Here is a 17,297-nt window from a genome sequence, read left to right as displayed (position 1 = left end):
AGCTGAACTGAATTTAGCTCCAAAGAGAAGAACAGATAGGACCCAAATGATTCCACAAGCACAGTAAGCAATACCTTTTAAAGCCAATGATGCATAATAAGAGAGGAACTTTTGACTTTGGAGAGCATTAATGAAACCAATTTGTGTTTGATTTAGACTGATTTTATAATTTGCTTGCTGTGAAATGTGAAAAAGCAGAGGTTTGAAGCAGAGAAGCTGAATTCATGTATTTGAGTGAGCTTGAACAAGTCACTTACCCCTTCTGAGATTCAGATTCATATTTATAATATGGAGGTGATAGCATCTCACAAGGTCATTAGGAGGTTCAAATATGATAATTTACTAAGTAGTATTTAATAAACTGCTAAGTATTACATAACTATTCATAGCTATACTCTTTAAACACAACTGGTATGTATGAAACAGCCCCGATTTAAAATTCTCTGTAAACAATGCACTGAGTTGGCAGCACAAACGATGAGTTAAGTTATCTTTAGTTCCTTGGACCCATCTTAACACTTAAGATTGCTCAAAAGATACCAGAGACAGGTTTTACTTTAATCTAAGCCTTTAATTTTTCTTCCCAGCTTCACTGCTCAAAATGAAACTAGGGATTACCCAGAGCAAATTATTAATGACAGTCTTACTTCTAGTTAAAAGTAAAACAATGTGCTGGGTTGTCAGTATTAAGAGATTGCTGGAAAAGTTTTAAACTGAAAAGAAGAAAACTAACAACAGCAGCAACAGAAACAAAACTAGAAACATTTTTATTCCAAAAGAAGTTTTATTTACAAGTAGATAAAATGGCCCACACAGGGATAAAAGAAATAGGCTTTTGGGCCTAAGGAATCTTCACAGTTTAACTTGGTGGCATAGCTCAGGAACAAAGATGAAAAATTGAGGCAGATACATACAGTGTGTGGTCTCTTCTACTTCCTGTGTCAATAATATACGGGGGTGGGGGGGCGGAAATCAAGTCAATATAACCACACTCTACACTGCAAAAAACTAGCGAATGTTTGCAAAGACAAATGTAACACAGTGCAGTGAGTCTCAACTCCAGATTCTAACTTAGTTCATTTAGAGGGATCCCAGGGCACAAGTAGCAAGGAAAACACACCAGATATTCTGATGTGAAGCTAGGGATGAAAACCACTGAGCCAGGATTAACACTCAAAGAAAGAACCAGGAATCCTGGAAACTCAGTTAAAGACAGTTTTCATACAACTAATTTAAATACTGCAGGACATGGCTTATATTATATGACTAACAAGAGTTGAAGATGAAGTGGAAAATTTAATTTGAAGTAAAACCCGTAAATTAAGGCTGTAATAAAACACTGTGAGACACAAGTCACACACGATAAAAGGGGATTGAAAATGAAGGACCCAGTAATTACAGAAATGTCTGGAATAAAATATGTTTTAGTGAGGAGAAACTAAAATATATTTGCTATAAATGCTAACCATCTGTCATAGTCTGATAATTTCAAGCTGAACCTTAAGAAGATATTTAGTTTAATGATCTCATTTTCTTATATGAGGAGCCTTACTGAGAGGAATTATGTGACATGTCCACGATGGCAAAGCAAACAATCCAAGATATAATAAGGAGGTGATAACAGCTTCCACCTCACAAGGTCCTAAGAAAAAACCTGGGTCTGCTCATTCTCAGTGATGGGTCTTTGCACCATGTTGCTATTTCTACCTTAGTACCACCAAGGTCAAAAGGCTCTTATCTGATGAAATATTAGAGTACTCATCTGTGAACACAAGTTATAAAACAACATGGGTCCTGATTTTATTTTTAAGGTGTGAGTATATCTATACATGAACTTCCCAGGTGGTGCTAGTGGGAAAGAATTTGCCTGCCAATCCAGGAGACCTAAGAGAGATGGGTTCAATCCCTGGACTGGGAAGGTTTCTCGGAGGAAGGCATGACAACTCACTCCAGTATTCTTGCCTGGAGAATCCCATGGACAGAGGAGCCTGGCGGGCTACAGCCCATGGGGTCACAGAGTCAGACATGATTGAAATGATTTAGCATGCACTCATATCTATAAACTTCCCTGGTGGCTCAGACGGTAAAGCACCTGCCTACAATGTGGGAGACCCGGGTTCAATCCCTGGGTCGGGAAGATCTCCTGGAGAAGGAAATGGCAACCCACTCCAGTATTCTGCACTGAAAAATCCCATGGACGGAGAAGCATGATAGGCTACAGTCCATGGGGCCTCAAAGAGTTGGAAACGACTGAGCAACTTCACTTAGCATATCTATGCATATCTATACACAAGAGAGACTGAAAGAATATACATCAAAATGTTAATAGTGATTATCTCTGAGTATGGATTATAGTTGATTTGTTGTTCTCTTGTCAGTTTTTTGCTAATTTTCAATGAAGAACAAATGTTATCTTTGCAATAAAAAAATAGCAGCTCTTCTTCAAAGGCTCCGAAAAGGAAAAATGAATTTTCAAATGCTTAAGTATTTATTATGAGAAAGAAGTTAAGATAATGCAACCAGAATTCTCCAGTTTGTTTAGTCTGTAGACCACCAAGCCCAAAGGCTGGGCTACCTCAACTGCATAGAGTTGCTCAATTGATAAAGGAACACAAAGGATTCTTCTTTGCAGACTAATCAGTTCTGTCTTCTCTTCCTTAACACAATCCTCCTGATAAAGATAGGCTGTTTGGAATGATTCCAAAAGCACTCAGGGCAAGGCTCTTAAGTGTTCTCTTGGCATTTAGGCATGGTGATTAAATGCTTTCAAAGCAATAGACTAATTCCTCACTTTAATTCTGTAACCAGGAATGCAGGGCCAAAGAGACTGACTTTATTACAATTAATCCTATAAATTCTACTTTCCCTTCAGTTCTCAGAGGTTAAAATAAAAATGCGAAATGGTGCGGAAATTACCAATGCTTTGTGCTTGTTTCCAGACATGAACCTTCTAACTCTAAGAAAGAATTATTCATTAGAGAGACAATAAACATTTTTACAGAACAGCTTTGGTTTATGAAGGTTGTTAAGTAGTGTCCAGTATTTTTGTTTAATATTTGGAGAATCTAATGTTCCTGAAAAAACATGGGGGAGATGCTTTTTCTTCACTAATTCTTTTTCTTCACTGATTCTTACTTTATAACACATAATTTTACACCAACTCCCCCCAATCATTTTCAGGATGGAAAATGCCAACGTTGACCCATTTTGATATCCCTGTTATTTACATGAGATGGTGCCTGAATAGTTCTCTCAAATGTCCTTTATCAAGGTGTAGAGCTTTTACCACAGTTATTTGATTTTTAAAAGATATCTGATCTTTCATCACTCTCCAATTCTTCCACATGAAAAAACAAAAACAAAAAACAAAACGAAACACAAACACTTCCTCTGCGACAGGGTAAAAGCAGGAATAGCTCCTGATAACTACAGACAGGTTTTGAGGTTTTAACTCCAGAGAAGTGTTTTTTGCTACTATAATACAGAGAACATTTCTGCAATACAAAAAACTGCCTTCAAAAGAACCAAGATGGAACAAAAAAGAGGCTGATTATACGTATCATCTAGGACAGACTGTCTCAATGGGGTTCCAGGAGAGAATTAAACCTCATGGATAATGATTTGAGAGACAATTTTCTCACTAGTAATACCTAGATAGGACATGATGTATAAGTGATAAGATAACTCATTCTAGATGTCTTAGATGCATATAGATGTCTTAGAGCATATGACTTAATTCTTACATGGAACTGCTCAAAAGGAATTATAAATCCGCTAACCTCTACAACTAGACTTATGGTTATTGCTTCCTGAGAATTACCTGTTGTATTTCCTTCCTGCGGGTAAAGGTTTCAAAGGCAGAGCTTGAGGAAAAGTATAACTACCAACCAGAAGTAATAATCTCTAAAACTGTACTTCTCTGCAAAATTCTGCACCCTCCCTAGTTTCTCAGCTTCTCCAATTAACGTCACTGTGAAGTGGCCGGTGTTGGTGACACTCCTTCAGATCACTGGTTCTCTAATCTGTGTGCATCAGCACCAGCAGGAGGTCTTATTTAATTTAAACAGAGTAGGCTGCGCCCCCAGAGTTTCTGAATCAGTAGATCTGGGATGGGGACACAGGATCTGTGTTTTTAACAAGTACCAAGTGATGTTGATGCCTTAAATAAACTTATATAACCACCCCCCTTTCCTTATGCATTAGGAAGTGGTAAGGTGATCTTTTATTCCCAAATAAAAAGTACCCTGAAAAGCAGATTAGGTTTCTACTTTGAGCCTTCACATGAACAAATGGTACTTTCTGTCACGGTGTGACTGATTGATTGCACTGCTTGTCCCACATGTCACTGTGGGACTCTCTTAATAAAATCAGAAAACCCTGCAAGCAAAACACATTCTTTGAGTATCTTAAACTGTGTGTGTATGGCAGGCACTGCCTGTGTGCTCCGTCGCTGCAATCATGTCCGACTGCTTGTTACCCCATGGACTGTAGCCCACCAGGCCTCTCTGTCCATGGGTTCTTCAGGCATGAATACTGGAGTGAGTTGCCATGTCCTACTCTAGGGGATATTCCCAACCAAAGGATCCAACCTGCATCTCCTGTGTTTCCTGCATTGCACATGGATTCTTTACCACTCAGCCACCAGGGAAGCCCATGGCAGGGACTAGGAGGGAATTATTTTTCTGGACCAATCCACTGTTTACTTTTAAAACACATGAAAGCAATCTCTTTCTGGTTTGGAAGGGGCTTTGGAGAACAACCAGTATCCTTTTTATTCATGTGAGACAGGTTCCTATCCCAAAACTTCTGCCCGTTTCCTTCCAAATTTCATCATTTTCTTCTTATGGTACTTTGAACTTCTTTGTGTGAACTAAGAAAAAAAGTGCCTCTGCTTGGCACCTCTTTTATTAGTTGTCATAATTCATTTTAGTGAGCACATGTCTACTGCCATGTGAGGGAACTAGGGACATGAAGGGGCTGAAATAGAACCAGTGAGCTGAATCCTAGGATCGCTTGCCACTGTCCATAGTAAATATTCAAAACCAAAAAATCTTGACATTTCAGGGGGACAGAAAACAGTGGAAAAAGGTGAGAGAATGGTTTGTATCATGCTTTTTAAGACCCTGGTCAATGTGCTAAATAAAGTAAATCACTTATCTTTTACATTCATAAGATACAAATTCATAATGAAGTCTATTTATAGTTGTGTGGACTGTTAACCAAAGAATTGATAACTTTAAAATAACAGTGAAATTAAAGTACAATATAGAGAAAAAGTGGGCTTTCCAGGTGGTTCAGTGATTAAAAAGAATCTCCCTGCCAATGCAGGAGATGCAGGAAACACAGGTTCAATTCCTGGGTTGGGAAGACCGCCTGAGGGAGAAAACGGCAACCTACTCTGGTAAATCCCACAGACAGAGAAGCCTGGTGGGCTACAGCCCATGGGATTGCAGAGAGTCGGATATGACTTAGCAACTAAGCATGCAGTGACACAGAAAAAGTATTAGCGAACCAATGATAATTCTAATTATTTGCTTCATGATCTTAGTAAATCATATGTAGTTTAATTTTCAAATTGTTGAAGTGAAAACAGTACCATTAGATGAAAGGAATAGGACAGTTTTCTAGATCCTGGAAGTATGGATCTTGTAACATCCTATTAACCTCTAGTTTTAAATACACTCTTGTTTATCTATAAACCAAGTATTTTAGAATCTGTTTACCTTTTATTTTCTAGTCTTTTCATGTAAAGTTCATCCTAACAGCAGCTCCATTAAATCATAACCTAAAACACCTTTCTAGCTAGCCTCCCCTCTCTGCCCCCTCTAGTGATGTACAGAACAAAGAACATGTAAACTAAGTGCACTTTCTGTACCACTTTATGAAAATAAGACAAACTAAATTTATCCTGACAAAATTTCAGTTTGAAATTTTCTCACAAATCTAAAAACTCATGGAACAAAGGAAAATGGAATCTAAAAAGGTGCCTTTTAAAAATCATTTTCCAGAAATCTCAAGTAAGTAATTTCTCAAACTAAAAAGTTAAGCAAACCTTAAGAACACTAATTTAATATTCAGCTACTTAATAGAATAAACTGTACAGAAACAGTTTTGTTTGAGTTCCTAATTCAAGTTTAAACAAACTTTACAATTCTTTTTCTGAGCAGTAAGTAACCTGGTTGTAGGAAAGTACCATTAAAAGTTAATGATTACTATGAAAATGAGGATTTCACAACAATCATTCTCCAGCTAGAATCTTTAAAACATGGAAACACTCACTGGGCAAATATCTAAGAGCTGATGCAATCTCACATCTAATTCAAATGAAAATAGTTTTATAAATATATCAATATTGAATTCAGAGACTTACTATGTATTCTAATAGCTATTATGCATACAACATCTTTATAGTGAACACATTAAAAAAAGGAAAGCTCAGCCTGAACGCAGATTTTTGGAATAAGGTAAAAAACAACAACAAAAAAGATCACTCTAAACTTTAAAATATAGAGTTCTATTTAATTTTGTCATTTTTTAAGGGTGTGGGATAAAACAGATCTATATTTAGGACATATCTGACTTAGTTTCTCACTGAAATATTCTCTCTGAATCCTTATGTAAATAATGAAGATGACTATATAGTGTGCATGTATTTCTCCTTGGCATTATTAAAACTACTTACGTATCCAAGAACTATGTTTGTTAATGACTTGACAAGTTCCTGTGACTATGTCAGTTTAACGGACTAAATATTATATTAAGATAACAAATATAAAGGGATATTAAAAATTTAAACACGTTCACTACTTTTTAAAAAAATGTTTCCCTTTCTACTCAGTTTGAGGAAAGTATGAAGGAAAAGAGGAGAGAATTGGAAACCTCTGGGTATGCTCACAACCATGGACACTCAGATTCTTAAAAACGATAAACTTTCTGCATTCAGACACAACACAATTAGAGTCATCTCTTCATGTTGTTAAAGCAGTTTGAGTTAAAAGTAGGTACAAACTAAACAACATTTAGGGATGCCAAAAATTGTAAAAGTCAACAAGATACTCATGATCTTTAGTTCAACGGATAAATGCAAATACTCACTCATATAACGGAAAGTCTCTTCAGCAAGTACTGGAGAGAGGGTGTCAGATGCATGTTGCTGCTGGTGTGGGGACTGAGTCCAATCTTGATTTTCATAAAGAAAGAGAGAGTCCACCCTGAGCTTATACTGGGGCAGCTGTTCTTCTAGCAGGCTCACAAGCTCAACTTCAGGGACATCTTCATTGGAGCAGACATCTGAGGAGAAGATTCCATGTAAATGAATCCAGTATATTCCAATTTACTAGGCTACAGAGAAAAATCAGTGAAATTAGTTCTGTGAAAGTAAGACAATCAGGAAACATTAGTCAAGATCATGTCGCCAATGATTTTTATCGCTGTGTCCTGGAATTCCAGGTGGTCTTTCTCTAGGTTTCTTTAATATAAGAACTTCCGCAATAGAAACAATACCATGACTTTTAATTATACTCTATTTAAAATATATTGCTTAGGGGACATAACTACGTCTTTAAGTTTAGATTTTATTATTTCCTCCTTATCAATCTATTTAGTGCTGCTTAAAAGACATGTGATCTCAAATAACTCATACGCTTGAGGGAAAAGAGGCAACAAGACAACCAGCAGAAAATAGAGTTCGAAAGGAATAAAACGATATGTTCTTCAATAATAGAATTTGACCTCTGTGGAGGATTCTTCAAAATATGGAAAAGTTACATTTTACTATATTCTCCCAGAAGCTAGGTATAAAAAAATCAATATTTACTGGTTAAATGTTAAACAGTAATGTTAACATTCCAGCACAGTGTCCTACACTGGTACTAGAATAAGTACACAATCACTTCTGCTTTAAAGATGTGATACACTTAAAGTCTTGAATATCTTTTACATCACAACTCTCACCTGTACACCTCTAACTGTCCCTCTATACACTTCTCTTGGGCTTCTCTATCTTCATGTGTTTGCTCCTGGCTTCTTATTCCAAATGCTGCTCATCATTTAACACCTTCCATATTTAGCAGTTTACAAAAAAAAGGTTACCCTTTTTTAATATGCTTAAAATACTAGGGCTTAAAATACAGAAAATACAGGATGTCATCTCAACCCTCTCATCTTTTAAAGACATTGGGTATTTCCTTTGTGGGTGGCACAGAGAAACATGTTCTAACTCTGGCAAAGAACAACGAAGTTTATTTTAAGAAAATGTACCTTAAAAAAGTAAATTTCAACTACTTGACCTTAATTCAAAAATGAGGAGGTTGACATTAATCAAATATGAGGGGGCTGACCATATTAGAAAATCCTCTCCATATAGAAAGACAAGCAGTAGCTTCATAACCAAAACATGAGGTACATAATCACAGATATGAGGTACATTTAAAACCTTAAATGTGGGTCTGAAGAAGCTCCTTTCAACCCTTAGCAGATCGCTTAAATAAGAACTCCAAAAATACATCCAAATAATATTACTATGAATTATATGTGACTATTCAAATTTTTCCTGCCATGAATATATGACATACATATTATTATTGTTACAATATGTGCAGGAAGAGAAGTTGACTATCAATACATGCAGAGCTGAAAACAAACTCTGAGACACTCAAGGGTATAATGCAAATGATGAGCAAAATTAATATCCATTAAATAACTACTATTCCCTACAAATTTTCTTTTAATAAGCATTAATGAAATTCTGTGAAAATTCACGATTACCAGTTGCCTACTTCCAAAATGAGTATACACTCAAGGTTTAGTAGATTCGAATAATATCCTTCAGACTAGTGCCTCCTATTTGCTTCCCTATTTCTGATAATGTACTATTCAGTGATTTTCTAATTGTCTAGTCCTAATATTTTTATCCTCCAAATGTTCTTTTCTTGTGTTCACTTCTTTCTAGCTACACTGCCCCATTTAGACTCAAGGAAGGTCTCCTCTTGTTTCTCTTGAATATGGCCTCAAAGTGATCTGTTCTCATTACATTCATATTTTCCTCCACATCTTTATATCTTTCTTATGTTACTCTCCTATGCAAAGCTAAGAAAGGCTTGAATTTCATCTAGCCAGAGTGTAAAAACCTAATGAACAGTGTTGTTGTTCAGTCGCTCAATCATGTCCAACTCTTTGCAACCCCATGGACTGCAGCATGCCAGGCTTCCCTGTCCTTCACCATCTCCCGGAGTTGGCTCAAAGTCATGTCCTTTGAGCTGATGATGCCATCCAACCATCTCATCCTTTGTCGTCCCCTTCTCCCCCCACCTTCAGTCTTTCCAAGCATCAGGGTCTTTTCCAATGAGTCAGCTCTTCACATCAGGTGGCCAAAGAATTGGCACTTCAGCATCAGTCTTCCAATGAATATTCAGGAATGATTTCCTTTAGGATGGACTGGTTGGATCTCCTTGCAGTCCAAGGAACTCTTCAGAGTCTTCTCCAACACCACAGTCCAAAAGCATCAATTCTTCAGTGCCCAGCCTTCTTTATGGTCCAACTCTCACATCCACACATGACTACTGGAAAAACCATAGCTTTGAATAAATAGACCTTTGTCAGCAAAGTAATTCCTCTGCTTTTTAAATATGCTGCCTATGTTTGCTATACCTTTTCTTCCAAGGAGCAAGCATCTTTTAATTTCATGACTGCAGTCACTATCCACAGTGATTCTGGAGTCCAAGAAAATGAAAAGTTGAGACAATAAAAAGATCCTAGAAGGGTTGTGCCTGCTACTAGTAGAACTAAATTAATGCTAGAATAAAGCATAATGGAATATGGTCTTGTGATCTACAAACTCAGATAGCAAAGATTAAAAACAAGACTCAAAAGAACTGACCTTACCAGCAAGTAATTTAAGGACCTGCCAAAATAAGTTTTCCAAATAAGACAACAAAATTCAAACATCAATGTAACATTCAAAATATTTGATAACAAGTTACTAGAAATGCAAAGAATGAGCAATTTGTAACCCATTACCAGTTGGAAAATAAATCAACAGAAACAAGCCCAATAATGACAAAAATGATAAAATTAGTAAAGAGAAATTTTTAAAAAGCCATTATAAATATGCTCAAAGATTTAAGAGGAAAACCTAAATTTGATGAAAAGAGAAACAAAAAGTATACTTATACTTCTAAAATTCAAATAGAACTAGAGTGAAAGAAAGTGAAGTCACTCAGTCGTGTCCGACTCTGCCACCCCATGTAGCCTACCAGGTTCCTCCGTCCATGGGATTTTCCAGGCAAGAATACTGGAGTAGGTTGCCATTTCCTTCTCCAGGAGATCTTCCCAACCCAGGGATTGAACCCGGGTGTCCCGCATTGTAGGCATATGCTTTACGGTCTGAGCCACCAGGGAAGCCGCCCAGAACTAGAGTACAATACCTAAATTAAAAATTCACTGGATAACATTAACATATTAGACACGCTCCAGAAGAAAAGAAAAGTAGACTTGAAGGTACAGCAATGGTAACTATCTCAAATGAAAAAAGACTAGGGAAAAAACCCAGAGCACCAGTGACTTATGTAGACAAAGTTAATAAAACTAAGTTAAGCAAAGTTGCAGAATACAAAGTCAATACATAAATTTCATTTCTACATACTAGTAATAACACCTGGAAAATAAAATTGAATAAACGATGCTATTTATAGTAGCAGGAAAAAAACAACAATGTAGGATTAAATTTAATAAAGTATGTGCAAGACCTGTATAACAAAAATTGCAAGTACTATTTAGAGAAATTAAAGAAGGCCTAAATAAATGGAGGATTAGATGACTTAACAGTCTTAAGATGTCAATTCTTTATCAGGTTTGTATCATTCCATTCAAAATTCCATCACTCTTTTTTGGCTGAAACTGACAAACTGGTTTTAAAAATTTATATAGAAATGTGAGAGGTCAAGAATGGCCAAAATAAGTTTTTAAAAAGAAGAGCAAAGTTAGAAAATGTATACTACCTGATTTCAAAATTTACTATAGACTTCTGTACAGGAGCAATCCAAATTAATGCTTTTAAAATCCAGATTGTACTAACACTGTGTTGTCTTTTCAGTTGTTAATAACTTCTTAAATTCCAAAAAATAACAATTAGCATTGGATCATTTGTATAAAAGTTTAAGTAAAAAGAAAGAAAAGAAACAAATTAAAAATAATAATAAAATGGTTTACTATAGAGTTATAGTAATCAAAACATTGTAGTATTTATGTAAAGATAGACTTAGGGATTAAAGACACGGAATGGAGAGTTCAAAAATAGACCCACACATATAAAAATCAAATGAGTTTTCAATGAAATTACCAAAGTAATTCGACAGCATAAAAGATAATGCTTTCAACAAATGGTGCAGGAACAATTAAATATTTAATTGGGGAAAAAATCTGGACCCTAACTTGATCACATCTTCAAAATTAATTGTAAAATGGACAGGTGACCTAAACGTAAAAGCAAAAGCTGTAAAACTCTTAAAGGTAAACTGAAGAGATATCTTTGTGATTCTAAACTATGCAAAGATTTCTTAGAAATGACACAAAAAATATGAACTATAAAAGCAAAACTTGATAAACTGGGCTCCACCAAAATTTTAAACTTTTGCTCTTCAAAGGACACCATTAAGTAGATGAAAAGGCAAATCACAGTCTGGAAGAAAATAATTGTACCCCTTTACCTAACAAAGAATTTACATAGAATATATAAAGAACATTTATAATTCAATAGTAGGACAAATATAAAAATGAGCAAATGATTTAAACAGAAAACTCCAAGTATCTAGAAAGAGCTGATAAGCACAAGAAGAGACTGAAAATCATTAGTCTTCAGGGAAAAAGAAACTGAAATCACACAGAGATACCAGATACACGCCCACTAGAATGGTCAAAACAAAAACACTGATGTTACCAAGTGTTATGTTGTTGTGAAGAGGTCAGGAAACTGTGGCCCAGAGGCCAACTTTAGCCTACTGCCTCTGCTTGGCTTTATAAATTAAGTTTTATTGAAACAATTATATATGTTCCTTTATGGATCATCTATGACATCTTTATTGCTGTAACAGCAGAGTTGAGTAGTTGTAACTTGGCAATAAAAACAAATGAACTGCTGACACATACCACAATGTTGATAAATCTCAAAAGCACTTTGCTGCATAAAAAATCCAGACACAAAAGACAGATTAATTTATATGACCTTCCAAAACAAGCAAATTTTTTCTGTTACCATAGTAACAAAAAGCACATTGACTGGAGTTAGCAGTTGAGGGTTGGAGAGATCTGGATATGAGGGAACTTTGGGGGGATAATAAAAATATCTTACAACTTGATTTATACTGGTGGTTACATGAGTGTACATATTTGTCAAAACCAAACTCTACACTTAAAATGGGTGCATCTTAATACACATATCTCAGTACTGGTGAATAAATAGCAGGAAAAAAACCCCTACAGATTTAGATGCGTTTCAGAATTTTATGGAGTTTTAGAAAAGCAGTCCTGTGCATTTACTGTATGTTATATAACACCTCCAACTGGTTTTGTAGCAGTATCCCATATTTAAACACATTAATACATTTTTCAGCAAACATTCAAACAAAGTGGGATAAATCTAGAAATAACTGGACAGGTCAGGTTTTGTGGACCAGTATTTTAGAAACAAAGTTTAGGAAAAAAATTGGGTATACAGAGTTTTTAAAATTTAGTCTTGCAGATGAGGACTTACGGGGTTGTACCTGTTTTGCAAACTTATATGTCCTGAGAGCCTTATGTGCCAGATACTGTTGTTAAGTGACTGCAGGGTATAGGTAGCAACTCTGTCTTTTCGGAGATAGGAAGATGGGAATAGGAAGATAAGACAAGGAAGATAAGTATGACGCAGTTTCTACTGATCAGGGCTCACAGATATAGGGAGTCAGACATAGACAAGGATCAACACCCAAGGCAGATTTTGATAATGCAGTAAGAGGGATCCCCAACCTCTGGGATCTAATGCCTGAAGATCTGAGGAGGAGCTGATATAATATTCATAGAAATAAAGTGCACAATAAATGTAACATGCTTGAATCATCCAGAAACCACCCCCTACACCTGCCCCAATCCGTGGAAAAACTGTCTTCCATGAAACCAGTTGTGGACCAAAAAGGCTGGGGACCACTGTGATAGGAGACCTGAGTACAGAGAGATTAATTCAGAGATCTCTCAGAAGACGAGGCTGGAGAGAGAGGCTGAGTTTCATCATGGTGGGTCTTAAATGCATTTTGTCCTGTAGGCAAGAGCACTTCATTTATTAAACTGGACTCACCAGTGATGCTCTCTGAGTCTCTGTGATTGATATTCATGAGGTTTTCTTCACCCATCGGTGCTGTAAAAGTGGCATCCTGGGATTGACTCATGCAAGATCCTTTTTTGTTTTGGTTGAGAAGGATAGCTTTGGTTTGAATCAGAGTAAAGGAAATCCATCAAGCCATTGAATAAAGAAAGGTTCTGGTCAAAGGGATGTTTACTTTTAAATAGATTTTTGTATGATGAGACAAATGACATCAGGAGCAGAGTGCTCTCATGTGATTATCACACCTTGGATGGTCATGACCTAAAACAAAGAACACATCACCAAGTGACTTTAGAATTCAGCGTGCTTGTTAATAACAGCAATTCAATTACCTGGAATACATGTCTTTAAGAATGTTTTCCTAATGATACACACACCACGTGGATAAATCTCAAAATAATTATGCTGGATGAAAGACACCAGACAAAAAAGGTACATAATTTGTGATTCCATTTACATAAAATCAAAAAAAATGTAAACTTACCTACAGTGACAGACAGCAGATCACTGGTTGCCTGGGGCTGGGGAGGGATTACCAAGGGACTGGAGAAAAGTTTAGAGGATGATAAATACGCTCATTATTTTGATGGTGATGGTTTCACAAGTATATACATGTCAAAACTTATCAAATTGTATATTTGAAATATGTGCAATCTAATGCAAATTATAGGGCTTCCCAGGAGGCACCAGTGGTAAAGAATCTGCCTGCCAATGCAGGAGACACCAGAGACATGGGTTCAATCCCTGGGTTTGGAAGATCCCCTGGAAAAGGAAATGGTAACCCACTCCAGTATTCTTGCCTGGAGAATGCCATGGACAGAGGAGCCTGGTGGGTTACAGTCCACGGGGTCAAAAATGTCAGACCTGACTGAGCACGCATACACATAGAATGTATTAAAATTCATTAAAGCTGTTTAAAAAATGTAATCTACTATTTAAAGTAAAATAATAATAATATATGGTGGGGGTCTATAACATATATAGAAGTAAAATGTATTAAAACAATAGCACAAAGGCCAGGAAGAGAAAAATGGAAATTTACTATAGCAAGGTGTTCATACCATAGAGGAAATAGTAAAATACTACTCAAAGTTTTTTTTTTTTTTTATTTTTTTTTATTTTTCAGTGGGTTTTGTCATACATTGATGTGAATCAGCCATAGAGTTACACGAATTCCCCATCCCGGTCTCCCATCCCACCTCCCTCTCCACCCGATTCCTCTGGATCTTCCCAGCCCAACAGGCCCGAGCACTTGACTCATGCCTCCCACCTGGGCTGGTGGTCTGTTTCACCACTGATAATATACATGCTGTTCCTTCGAAACATCCCACCCTCCCCTTCTCCCACAGAGTTCAAAAGTCTGTTCTGTACTTCTGCGTCTCTTCTTCTGCCCTACTCAAAGTTTAACTCCAAAAATGTATACTATAAATTCTAAAGCAAACAATAACTCAAGAATTAAAGATCTAAATGTAAGAACAGAAACTATAAAACTCCTAGAGGAGAACATAGGCAAAACACTCTCCGACATGAATCACAGCAGGATCCTCTATGACCCACCTCCCAGAATACTGGAAATAAAAGCAAAAATAAACAAATGGGACCTAATGAAACTTAAAAGCTTTTGCAAAACAAAGGAAACTATAAGTAAGGTGAAAAGACAGCCCTCAGATTGGGAGAAAATAATAGCAAATGAAGCAACAAAGGATTAATCTCAAAAATATACAAGCAACTCCTGACGCTCAATTCCAGAAAAATAAATGACCCAATCAAAAAATGGGCCAAAGAACTAAACAGGCATTTCTCCAAAGAAGACATACAGATGGCTAACAAACACATGAAAAGATGCTCAACATCACTCATTATTAGAGAAATGCAAATCAAAACCACAATGAGGTACCATTACACGCCAGTCAGGATGGCTGCTATCCAAAAGTCTACAAGCAATAAATGCTGGAGAGGGTGTGGAGAAAAGGGAACCCTCTTACACTGTTGGTGGGAATGCAAACTAGTACAGCCACTATGGAGAACAGTGTGGAGATTTCTTAGAAAACTGGAAATAGAACTGCCATATGACCCAGCAATACCACTCCTGGGCATACACACTGAGGAAACCAGATCTGAAAGAGACACGTGCACCCCAATGTTCATCACAGCACTGTTTATAATAGCCAGGACATGGAAACAACCTAGATGCCCATCAGCAGACGAATGGATAAGGAAGCTGTGGTACATATACACCATGTACTCAGCCATTAAAAAGAATTCATTTGAATCATTTCTAATGAGATGGATGAAACTGGAGCCCATTATAAAGAGTGAAGTAAGCCAGAAAGATAAAGAACATTACAGTATACTAATACATATATATGGAATTTAGAAACATGGTAATGATAACCCTATATGCAAAACAGAAAAAGAGACAGATGTACAGAATAGACTTTTGAACTCTGTGGGAGAAGGCGAGGGTGGTCTGTTTCAAGAGAACAGCATCGGAACATGTATATTATCTAGGGTGAAACAGATCACCAGCCCAGGTTGGATGCATGAGACAAGAGATCGGGCCTGGTGCACTGGGAAGACCCATAGGGAGCAGGTAGAGAGGGAGGTGGGAGGGGGGATTGGGATGGGGAATACATGTAAATCCATGGCTAATTCAAGTCAATGTATGACAAAAACCACTACAATATTGTAAAGTAATTAGCCTCCAACTGAAAGAATCTGAAAAACACCATGAAATTCCCTGGCCTGTGTAAATTTTCCACTTGCGCAAAATTTTCCGTTTGCAAAATAAGGATAGAGAAATGTAAGCGGAACGTCTATAGGTTTCCCAATAACTGCACAAACAAGCCTGCGGTTTTCCGGAACCAACTGACGTCAAGCACATGTACTCACAGATAAGATACCCCCATATGATACACATTATGTTACTCATTCACTGTACTGGATGTGCTAACAATGTGGCTTCTGCCCATAAAAGTCAGCTTACACTGCTATACGGCGCGACTCTGCCTCCGAGGAGACTAGAGTTGCCCGGCTTGTGCAAACCGACAATAAAGCCTCTTGCATATTGCATCTGCTGGACTGGATTACTGAATCGCGGGAGCTTCTCTCCGGAACAGAGACCTGACGTTTGAGTCTTACACAACTAATAAAAATAAATGAAAAAAAAAATTACTTACATGAAAAAAATAAATAAAAGCCAAATCAAGGGATGACTTTTAGTGAGAGAGGGTTCTTCTGTAAGTCCTACTGAAGGTAATGAGTGCCTTGTGGGAAGTTAGGAGAAAACCAGACTTCTATTTGCATGAATAAAATCTCCATATGGCTTAAAAAAAAAAGAAACATGTATATTATCTATAGTGAAACAGATCACCAGCCCATGTTGGATGCATGAGACAAGTGCTCGGGCCTGGTGCACTGGGAAGACCCAGAGGAATCGGGTGGAGAGTGAGGTGGGAGGGGGGATTGGGATGGGGAATACATGTACACCCATGGCTGATTCATGTCAATATATGACAAGACCCACTTCAATACTGTAAAGTAATTAGCCTCCAACTAATAAAAATAAATGAAAAAACAAAAACAAATCAAAAAAGAAGAAGAAATGGAATAATATTAAGCAGAGTTTCTCAACCTTGGTGCTACTGCTATTTAGGGCTGGATAATACTTCGTTGCATGCACTGTAGGATGTTTAGCAGTGTGCATTGTAGGATGTTTAGCTGCATGCCAGGAGAATCCTCTTCCCAGACCTGTTTCCAGTTTTAACAGCCCCCTCCCCCCAATTCCAGACAGTATCAAATATCCCCTGGGCACAGGGGTAAATTGCTCCCAGTTGAAAATTACTGATATAAAAGATGCTCAACCTTACTTATAATTAAAATAAATTAAAATGTAAAGAAAATATTTTTCATCCATTAGATCAATAAGCATTGTGTTTGTTGT

At 36.9% G+C, this 17,297-nt stretch overlaps 1 protein-coding gene across 6 annotated transcripts in view; it reads right to left on the bottom strand.

Moving 5' to 3' along the window:
* The window catches only part of TRAK2 (trafficking kinesin protein 2), a 70,177-nt gene that overhangs the window by 23,899 nt on the left and 28,981 nt on the right, over nucleotides 1-17,297 (bottom strand). For 2 of the 6 annotated variants that reach the window (XM_065930822.1, XM_065930826.1), the window contains exons 2-3: nucleotides 13,328-13,615; nucleotides 7,096-7,290 (exon numbers count right to left, since the gene is read on the bottom strand). In XM_065930822.1, coding sequence (XP_065786894.1) covers nucleotides 7,096-7,290; nucleotides 13,328-13,418 — 286 coding nt within the window. In that variant the 5' untranslated portion in view covers nucleotides 13,419-13,615. Of the gene's footprint in view, nucleotides 1-7,095; nucleotides 7,291-13,327; nucleotides 13,616-13,838; nucleotides 13,898-16,529; nucleotides 16,680-17,297 lie in introns of all 6 variants that reach the window. The other 4 variants (XM_065930824.1, XM_065930823.1, XM_065930825.1 and 1 more) reach the window with 4 other exon arrangements.

This window comes from Muntiacus reevesi, chromosome 3 (genome assembly GCF_963930625.1).
Source record: "Muntiacus reevesi chromosome 3, mMunRee1.1, whole genome shotgun sequence".
Taxonomy (NCBI): Eukaryota; Metazoa; Chordata; class Mammalia; order Artiodactyla; family Cervidae; genus Muntiacus; species Muntiacus reevesi.
The sequence above is the reverse complement of the archived record's forward strand: the minus strand, read 5'-3'. Positions and strand labels throughout refer to the sequence as shown.